The sequence below is a fragment of the Cinclus cinclus genome, chromosome 17 (assembly GCF_963662255.1).
Source record: "Cinclus cinclus chromosome 17, bCinCin1.1, whole genome shotgun sequence".
In the NCBI taxonomy this organism is placed as follows: Eukaryota; Metazoa; Chordata; class Aves; order Passeriformes; family Cinclidae; genus Cinclus; species Cinclus cinclus.
In genome coordinates this window covers 1,139,736-1,150,428 of record NC_085062.1, presented here as the reverse complement: position 1 = coordinate 1,150,428, position 10,693 = coordinate 1,139,736, and the positions used below count along the sequence as shown (strand labels likewise).

The following is a 10,693-nucleotide window of genomic DNA, read 5'->3' as shown; positions in this document are numbered from 1 at the left end:
TCAGCAGAATTAAAACGTGTGCCATGGGTCAGAGCCTTGCAGGGCTGTAGCACTGGGCTAAACCAATGGTTTATGTTATAAATGTCATTGCCTGACAGAGAGGGTGTTGTGCTGATAATTCACTGTTTCTTTTCCTATTTGTACCTTGTTTTGTTTTGTTTTGTTTAAATTTCTGTCCAGTCATGGCAGTTTGCTCAGTTTTGAGAACAGTTCCTATCATCCAGTGGTGGTGCATGAATTAAACATGAGTGAACGCACCTTAATTCCTTATTTCAAATTTATGGCTGCTGTCCTTTGAGAGCTCTGACTTCCTCCTCCTCTACATTTGTCTCCTTTTCTTAATTACCTCACACCTGCCTTGCAAAGCTCTTCCCTTCCTTTCCCTTCCCTGCAATCTGGCATTGCACACTCCACAGGACTGCAGTGGGGGTGTCTGTCAGCAGCCATTTGGTGTCATGACGGGTATCGATTGTTTATTCATTACTTGAAAACATTTAATTAAATCTGACTGCATAATTAGCACGTTAGCAGCTGGACACGCCAGGGCAGCAAATGCGATGTGCAGAAATCCCCAGGCTGCAGCCCCTTGTGAGGGAGGTGGTAGGACAGTGTCTCTGGGGGTCTTTGGGGATCCTCAGGTGGTGCTGAGTTCCAGATGAATCTGTGCATTCTGTGGTGTCCTTATGCCTACCTTGGTTCTTTAAAGAGCTGAACCTGCACAGAACCTTAGCTCCTGATTCTGATGGGATTTCCTGAGAACACTGGAACTGAGGGCAAGCTCTGGTTTTTCAATACTCAAGAAGTCCAGCACTAGATGCATTTGCCTTCTGTACCTACAGCCAATCCCTTCAGTGTGAGTTTAGAAGAGGTGTTTTAAGCTGTATGACATAATCAAGATGTATTTTAATTAACTCTTATCCACTCTTATCTACCCTAATTTTGACAATACATTTTTGCCTCTCAGCAATGTGTTGTTAATCTTAACAGGAAAACATTAGGTCAAAAGGGATCTGATGTTCATCTGAAACTTGAAATTGGCCAGCATGTGCTGATCCTCTTAGTATTAATACTTGTTGAAATGCTGGATTGTGATGCCCATCTGCATGTAACAATATTTAGGAAACTGAGGTACCGTTGGTATTTTACCACAGACATATGGACTGTAGTGCCAGCAGCAGTAACACAAGAGCAAGCTTACTTGAGGGAGAGTGAAATGTTTGTGTGTGAGAGACAGTGCTTAGAAAAGCAGTTTCTTTGCCCCTAGAGCAGAAACTCCCTTTGATCCTGCAGGGCTGGTGATTAGCAGCCCTGGGGGCTGTTGGTCATTGGGCTCTCCTGACATGCTGCATTTTATTTCCTTCTGGAAATGTAAGAAAAGAATTGCCTATATCTAAAGATGTAGCTACCCTGTAAATAATTTTTGCATGAAATAATGCTGGTCCCTAACTTAGCAGGTGGCTCCACTGAAGTTGTGCCAGGTGTCCCTTTGAATCCCTGAGCAGACTTGGTCTAACTCTCCTTTTCTTTTATTAGTGACAGAGTGTCGAGGGGTCCTGGACAACAATCAGCGATTTTCTTCGTTACCGACGTACCTACCTGTGAGCTATCGGCTCTTCAACACCGAGACATCGTTCTTCCTCAAAGAAGCCAACCAGGACTTCATGAGGAACTCCAGTTTGCAGTCCAGGGTGGAGTCATTCTTCCCGTACAAAGCCAAGAGACCGCCCGTGTTGAACGCCAGCTACGGCCCCTTCTCCGTGGAGCAGGCGGTGCCCCAGGACCTCCTGCTGACTTCCAGCTCTTTTGGATCCGCCAACAAGTTCACCTACAACTGGAAGCTTCGGGCCTACATCCTGAGCACCAAGATCTACCTGAGCAAGCCCAGGGTGCAGGTGCTGTTCTACATCGTGGGCAGGGACTGGGACGAGTACAGCCCCGCGGAGCGGCTGCCCTGCCTGCGCGTGTTCGCCTTCCGCGAGACGCGCGAGGTGCGCGGCAGCTGCCGGCTGCGGGGGGACCTGGGGCTCTGCGTGGCGCAGCTGGAGCTGCTGCCCGCCTGGTTCAACCCCCCCACCGTGCTCACGGGCCGTAAGAAGCAGCTGGAACAGCTGGAAGGGAGCCCCGTGGAGCTTTACTACACGGTGCAGCCCGGGGATGAGAAGGGAGAGTGCACGGCCGAGGATATCCGCAAGGGCAACGCCATCCGGCCCGGGAAGGACGGTGGGGATGAAGCCGTGTCCCACCTGCGGAGGATTGGCTCTGTCAGCCTCTACCGTGGCCAGGAGGCCTCCCAGCTCACGGAGCTAAGGCTGGACAGCAACGTCGTGGTGTGGCTGCCCTCCAAACCCGTCAAGCAGGGCGAGGTTGTGAATGTTTACGTGACCATTGCCAACAACTCCACGGTGGATCAGTTCATTCTCAGGTAAGGAGGTTGGCTGGGTGTGTTTGTGACGCGGTGACGCAGAGGTGTTGGGGACGTGGGATGAATCTCATGGTTTGAAGGTGATCCACAATGCAGGTTGCTCCTAGTCACTGAAATGTCTCATTTTCCTCTTGGCACGCTGTGAAGAGGATTGAAAGCCCCCGTCACCGGGAGTTTTTAGCGTGTCTGCCGTGCCATTTATCACAGGCCCACAGTGAGCAGCAGTTCTGTCCCTTGCTGCATTGGCAGGGCCATTGCTGTGCCATGACAGACAGCACGGCATCAGAAAACTTCTCTGCTTTATGGCGCTTTTAAAATCGGGTTTTTATTGCACAGGCATGGAGTTTGAATGTAGAAAAACTTCAATTACCTGCTTTTCTGTAAGTGCTCTGGCAGAGCTTGCCTCTCCCACACACAGAGTGGTTTTGTTAGGAGAGCTCTGTAGGGAGGGTTTAACTATCCACTTGCAGTTAAGCAGTGTTTGTCTTTGGCAGAACATTTGTCCTTTAAATAAAGCCCAAGGTGTTTGATATTGCTGCTGCCTGTAAGGAATTGTTAGAAGTGAGTGCCATTATTTTGGACAGGAGTGGGAACACAGGAACTGCCTTACTGGGTCAGACAACTTCCCTTTTATTTTCATTTTTAGCAGTTTTCCTACCGACCAGATGAAAATCCTTTGAGGATGACAATGACTGGGAAACCTGTTAATCACTGAAAATTTTGATGTATCTTTTTTTAACTTGTTACCAGGCTTTAAATTCAGTGGAAATTTCCACGGTGATAAGCAACAATTGCTCTCTAAAGCCTCAGGGAATCAGTTTCCCAAAAGATTGTGCACATGAAAGAATTTATTTCTAAGGCCTATATGAATTAGATTAATACACAGTTGACAACCACCGAGGAGAATAGCCTTTAGAACAGGAAGTGTCGCTTGGCAGATAAAAGGCTTTTCTTTGAAAAAAGGGGGATTTTAGTCATCCCAGAACCGCTGTGGTGTTCGCAGCTTTGGTTAAATTGGCAAGATAATCTCCCAGACACCTGTTTACTGAGTGACACCCCCGTGCTAGAAGTATTTTCTGTTGTTGTTACTTCTATTGAAAATCCCTTTACACAGAGTAGTAAAAACAGAATACTTTTGCACATAACAAACATAGCTGTGGTGAAAGAAGAAGTCCAGAGGCAGTGAACTGGGTGTTTGCTGGGTGAGTGGGACTGGGGATCACTCTGAAGGTCCTTGTCACTGTCTTTATTTTCCTGAAAAGCGAGTTGAAGATAAACAAGCTTGTTGAAATCTGGGGCTGTATTTCTTTGCTCAGAAGTGAATCTGGCTGAGTGGTGCAGGAGACAGAGATGGGCATGTGGGGTGTTGGAAGTTGCCTGTATGACTTGCTGTTATGGACAGAGAGGATTTGGCTTAATTTAGTTTTGGGAACGTTTATCTGGAATGCACAGTCTGACACGGGTTGGTGTATTGCTGGTTCTGTGCCAGCACAAATGCAGAGCTCAGGCTGTGCTCTCTTGCTGAAAAAACCCTTTTGGTGGGAAGATGATTTTGCTTAACAATGCTTTGAACTAGATGCAAAAGCACTAGAGACTGAAAAACAAAGAATTTTTTGAAGTGGCTTTTTCTTACTTCCAGTGGGGATGGGCAGGTGGTCCTTGTCTTCAGGTGTAGTACAGTGAGTGACTTTCTGGAAATCAGCCCTGATCAGGGTGCTTCCTCCTGTCCATGACCAAGGCAAGAAAATGAACGCGAGATGTTCCAAAGCAATTTGGAAAAGACCTGCAGTCTCCTGGGCGGGGTGTGCTGGTGCATCTGTGCAGCTGCTAAGGCATGAAATGGGAGCTTTACCTGAGGTGTGCAGGAGGGGACTCCATATCAAAGAAAGAAAATGGTTTTCCCCGCTCTCCTGCCAGTGCAGGGGGCAGGGGCTGTGTGGGATGGGACCACCCCACAGGTTGTGAACTCTGTGGCTGGTTCTGGTGGCTGCAGAGGTTCTTCCAGTGGCAGAGGGCTGGTGAAAGGCTGGCCGAGCCAAGCGTGGTGGAAATCTGATTTCTTCAGTGCAATTTCCAAGGTGTGGAGTGTGAGCCAGGAGTGTCTGTGTCTAGGAAAGAGAGCCCAGGGAGCAGCAGTGCATATGCTGGGGTGCCTGGGGGCCCCCTTGACCTTCTCTGTGGCCATTTGCCTGCTTGGAGAGAGCTGTGTGCTCTCAGCCTCTTGGGTTCCCAGCTCAGCAAGCCCTACATCCTATGACATGCACTCACATTTAATCATCCTAAAGAAAAACACACCACACATTATCCCCGGGCACAGTGGGCTTGTTTATTTTCTGCTCCTTGTATATTATTCATTGAGGTATTGCAACATGCAGAGCTGAAGCAAACAGCATGTGATCATTGCTTGGGGGGTGGGAAATAATAGCTACAAATCTTCTCTGGCAAAAGGGAAGCAGACTGGTCTAAATGACCTCATAGCCACACATCATGGCAGTTGGAAGTGTGGTCTTAAATTGTGTCTTCGTTCAGAATCCTGGTGCTGTACCTGTGCATTTATCTGTGTTCTTGAGTTGTGTCTTCATTCAGAATCCTGGTGCTGTACCTGTGCATTTATCAGCCCAGGAACACCAGTAAAACCCAGGAGGATGACTGGTGTGGCAGGAGTGAGGGTGGGTGTTCCAGGGTGCTGCATTAATGCTGTGTGGATAAACACAGCTCCTCCTTTCTTGCACCCAGTGAGCACAGAACTGTTGTGAGAACAATTCTAACCATCCTCAGAGGTTGTAGGTCCTGGTCCTGTTCTGCTGTGTCACCTCTGGTAGGTCTTTACAGGCTTTTTGTATCTGCAAATCAGAAAATGCAAACAGTTGGTCAGCATCACCCCTGGCAGTGTTCAGTCCTATTACTGCAGGACTTTGATTTCCTCTCATGGGAAGGGTTTCAGGTTTGCCTTATGTTATCAACAACAATATGAATGGGAAAATCTTGATGAAAGAGCTGAAGGAACAGATATGGGAGGGGAAAATTCTGCCCTGCTTTTCTACCACTGGATTTCTGGGCTCCCAGAAGAAAGATGAATGACACATATGAACAGAAGGAAAGAAGCATCAGTACAGGAAAGAAAGTTTTTTAAGAAACCAGTGATTTTTAAAATGAAGATCATTGAGGTCTTGCATCCTTCCAGATCTGCCACAAATTGTTAGCACTGTCTTCAGCAGGGCTACCAGGGCTGATTGTCACCTCTCCAAGTGCTGTTACACTCTTTTTCTAACCCGAGTCATCATTTTGGGTGTATTTTCTGTGTGCATTAGAAATCAAAATCCTTAGGGCACGACCCTGTTCTTGAGTGCTGAGCTGTCCTCACACCCAGCAGGCTGCAGAAAAGGGAAAAGAATCATAACCACACTGAAAAGAAGGTGTTCTTGTGGGATTGGCTCACAGGAGGTGACACCGGGTGTGATTGCTGGGGTTACCTGAGGGTGAGGAGGAGACTGGGGAGCTGCAGGCGTTGAAACCTCATCCTGTGTGCATTGCTGTGCTTGTCCTGGAGCTCTGAATACCTCTCCAGGTGCTTCACCACGAGAGCATCCTGCCGGCTGGATTTCATGCCATGTGGTGCCACCTTTGGCTTGGCAGAGCACTGTGCAGCACAGGGCCAGGCGAGGTGGCAGTGCTGAGTGCTCTGTGTCACTCTGCTGGGCAGCAGATCAGCTCTGACCCGCTCTGCTGAACCAGCAGGTAACCTGATCTACAGGAGCTGTTGAGCAGGAGAAGTAAAGAGAAAGGGGATGAAGTTGTTACATCTTGATTAGAGAAAAGAGGTGCAACACAAGTTGTTTTTTCTTCTCTTCAGGCTTCCTATTACAGATTTTGCAGTACAGCTCACTGCACCTGAAGGGATGTAGGTTGTAATCGGTGCTACCTTTGTCCAGCAAACAAATCAACCCAACACAATGGATAATTAGGAGTAATAATAAATCTACAAATTGGATAAGGATAAATGCAGTGAGGAAGGCTATTAAACCCATGAGCTGGGACAGCTTTTACATTTCAGTGCCTAATGAGTATTGACAGCAGGGCTGTGTTGGGTGGTGCTGGAAGGACCTGGAGGAGGATACATGTATGAAGAGCAGTACCAGAGGTAGAAAAGGTTGATGTGGTCATAACATCTCTGTAAGTGCTTGGGAATCTCAATACAAAAACCCATTTTTTATGAATTTGTCATGAAAAAGGGGGATCTCCAGCACAAACTCTGTCTATTCTGCATGAAAGATTTACAGCCATCAGGTTATTGAAAGAAAAGTACACTGGGGGATGGATTATGGTTTTAGCAAGTGCTGAGGTACAGCAGTACCTTGCAAGTGCTTTGTGGAGATTTCTCTGAAATAAATTCTTAGCAGTGGTGCCATCAGTTTGGATATTCTGCTCCAGTGGGCAATGGGGGCAGTCTGCCGGAGCACTCCTCATTACCATTTGTGACACACTAAAGGGGGAATATTTCCCAGTGTAGCTTTAAAAAGCATTTGTAGTGTAAAAATACTTCTTCAAAGAAGGGAATGTGTTAATGCTATTTTGAGAGAGTGGCATCCAGCTCCAGTTTAATTTCAATTAGCCCTTAGCAGGCACTTTTCAGGGACATTGGTGTCACCTCAGAGGCAGCTGGGTCCTCCAAACTAATGACTCGTTCTGAGAACTGCTAAGCTGGGGAGGATGATGTCGTTTAAACACCTGAGAAAGGAGCTTCTCACCAGAGCAAGAGAAGGAGGGAAGGGCTCGCTGTGGTAGTGGGTCCAATGTAACAATGTTTTAAAAGGAAGTAATTATTAGCTTGAAATTGAAGCTACCTAGAAAAGAGAAAACAGACATTCTTCCCCTGACTCTCTTTAAATGCCTCTAAAAAACTGCAGTGCCTGAGAAACCTTTAGAGCAATTGTCCAACAAAACGTACTCATTACTACTGAGAAGGAGCTGTGGATTTATTGTTACAGGCTGATTCTGTGCTCCACACTCTGGAAATCATTCGCTGACTGACCACTAGTGGGTCAGTGAAGCACAGCTTGGCAGCCAGAGGGAACAGGAGCAGATTTTGGAGCTGCTGTGATCAGGAGCTGAGCAGGAAGGCTCGGTGGTGCACAAGTTCACGGAGAACTCAAGTTGCAGCCTCCCTTCTGCAAACACTGCCATGAACACCTCGTGAAATACGGATACAGACCACTGCTATATAGAAATATGGATATAGACCACTGCTATATAGAAATATATATGTGCCACTGCTATATAGAAATATATATGTGCCACTGCTATATAGAAATATATGTGCCACTGCTATATAGAAATATATGTGCCACTGCTATATAGAAATATATGTGCCACTGCTATATAGAAATATGGATATGTGCCACTGCTATATAGAAATATATATGTGCCACTACTATATAGAAATAGGGATATATGCACTACTATATACAAATATATGTAACTATATATATAATTATATGAACATATATAAATAAATACATTATATAAACATGGTATATATATAGACACCCCATAAAATGGATTTGGACTTTTGCACTCCAGGCTTGTGTGTTTGCAAACTTTCCCTAATGTGTGGATTGGAAAAGCAGAGATGCAGTGCAGCTGCAGACCCTGCAGCCTTCCTGCCCCAGCTCTGTCCGATTTACCCTGCGAGGCTGCTTGTAGATGAGATCAGGCACCGCTACTTAATTCCTGTTTAGACTATTAGCCACTTGTGTGGCTCGAGTTACGAGCGTTAATTAAAGCCTTGGTTCCCTGCCTAATTAGTGACAATGGTGGCTCGTTAGAAGATCACACCGCGTAAACTCCAATCCTCCCAAGCCAGCAGTAAGGAGGGAAATGGCACTCTGCTGGGACTGGGGTGTAATCAGGATGATGTTTGTGGCTTCAGGAGATCTCCTGGGAACTCCTCCGTGTGATTATCTGACAAGCTGTTGGGTTCCAGCGCCCCTGGAAGCAAGGAAACGTGTGAGCCTGTGGGTCTGAATAGAAATGAGCATCCCTGAGAAAGAAAAACGAGGCTTTAAAACCTTAATGCATCTGTACAAGCTGCGGGAGTGACTTGCTGGAGTCATACTGGGAGGGACACCAGCAGCTCCCAGCTCAGAGCTTGCAGGGAGGATTTGGGATGGAGGGATGAATGGGGGGTAATCCAAGAGTGTGCTAGCAGAACTGAAATCTGACGGGTTTGATTTATTGATTTATAGAGTCAGATTGGTCGGAGTTTCTGTTGTGGCAGAATGCTGCTCCTCAGAGCACATTAGAACTTACACTGAACTTAGAGCACTTACACAGAGAACTTACATTGTTTGTATGTTCTGGTGGCACTTCGCAGTTAAAACTCCCACAAAAGGCGCCAGGATCTTGGGAAGAGCTGCTCTGCACTTAGGAGTTAATTTCTATAGAATGCTGATCTCGGCTGTAAATTACAGAACGGTTGACTCCAGTTCTTACCCTTTCCTTGGGTGCCCCCTTGGATGTGATTCCTTGCAATGCCACCCTGCCCTGGGTGTGCTGTCCCTGGAGGGAGGCATGTGCTGCTGTGTGTGGTGTTCCCTTGAAAAGCAAGTTGCGTTTCTGCAGACTTTGAACGCACAGAAGAGCTGATTAATTCATAGTTGAGATGAGACTGGGTTAAAAGGAAATTCAGCTTCGTTTTGTTTTGTTTGTTTGCCTGGTTCCTGGTGTGTTACAAAGTGTCTATATTAGCAAAGCTGCCAGGGGGTTAATTTGCACTAACAGCCTAATCATCTCCAACGACATCATTTTAGGTTTTCATATTGCTGCTTACATCAGCAAGACTAGAGAAAGGAAGGCTTGAGAAACAGCACGGATTTGGGGAGAAAAGTAAAATGGGGGGAAGCACTTCAGACATAGCCCTCTGCATTTTCAGCTGTCAGGCTGCTTAAAAGAATCTCTTTTTCATACGAGCTCTGGCTCTGAGATGTAACCCTCCATTTCCAAAGTGCCAGGAGAGCGAGCACTTTGCTCAAGACAGACAGGCTCATTAAGGGGAATATGTGGCACTTACCAAAATGTAGAGCTTGCTTCCTCAACCTCCCTGATTAGTTGTTAATCAGAACACACAAATAGCCGTGGGTCATGAATCAAGACTTGGTTTTGCAGATCAAAGAGTGTCTGACAGACCAGACCATAAAGTCATGCTTAGTGTTTCATTCACCCCAGGAGTGCTGGGGAAGAAGTTCAGCCCTACAGGTGATCGCTGAGGCAAAAATATTGTTACTGAGCAGCCTAAGGGGTTCTTCATTTGGTATCTTGGACAGCTGTGGATCCTATTCTGAGGAAACTGAATTTTCCTATGGATTGCATGGCTGCTTACTCAGGGCAGGTTTTTTTTACTCAGCTTTTTTACCATAGCTTTTAAAAAATGAGGTGCTGTGCTGGTAATTGCTGGAGTCACTGAGTCATTTGCTGTGCCTGGTCTCAGCAGGTTGTATGGATACCACCAGTAGCAACAGAAATATTTTTCTGCTTGAGGTTATGTCTAGCTTAGAAAAAGCCCTGATTGCATTGAGAATTCTTCTATAGAAAGGAAACACCAGCCCACAGTAGGAGCCTGTCACTTAGGAACGGGCCCAAATTTAGTCCTGTTGAAAGTAATGAGAATATTCGCAGGCTTTAGGCTACTTTTGATTCCTCTAGATTCCAGACATCCATGAGAGGCCACATTAGCAGCAGCTTCTGATTTTCCCTTCTATAGCAGCCTGATTGCAGTTTCCCAGTAGAAAGGAATGACAAAACCTTTTTTTTTTTTTTTTTTTTTTTTTTGTTATGTACCTAGTCACTGTTGGCTGTGTGGTGGTGACTGTGGACAATGTGCCCTTGTAACGTTGGTTTTTTGAGGCAGAGGATGACAAAAGGCTGGTGTTGGAGCTGTAATTCATTCGTGGAGAGAGCAGAGCTGGCCCGAGCACAAGAGCAGGCAGCGTGTCACACATCACCTGTGGGGACAGGAGTGTCACAGCCCACAGGTAACACCCCAGCACAGGTCAAGGAGGTGGCTTTGGGTCCTTGAGACAGGACTTTGGTTTGTGGAAGGGTCCTGCTGCCTTCAGGATCTGTGAGAGTGGCGATTGCAGACGGAGGGAGCTCAGCTCCCAGTAGAGTCTGGAGGGACCTCGGGGCTGAGCTGGGTGACCCTGACCTTCACAGGAGCTCCCCAGAGCCTTTCCTGGGGGTGTCAGTACCCCAAACCAAGCTGCTCAGAGCCCT

General features: G+C 46.7%; 1 protein-coding gene across 1 annotated transcript in view; it reads left to right on the top strand.

Moving 5' to 3' along the window:
* Nucleotides 1-1,646: 1,646 nt before the first annotated feature.
* The window catches only part of TMEM132C (transmembrane protein 132C), a 119,428-nt gene continuing 110,381 nt past the window's right edge, over nucleotides 1,647-10,693 (top strand). The window contains exon 1 of the mRNA XM_062504084.1: nucleotides 1,647-2,422. Coding sequence (XP_062360068.1) covers nucleotides 1,662-2,422 — 761 coding nt within the window. The 5' untranslated portion in view covers nucleotides 1,647-1,661. The remainder of the gene's footprint in view (nucleotides 2,423-10,693) is intronic.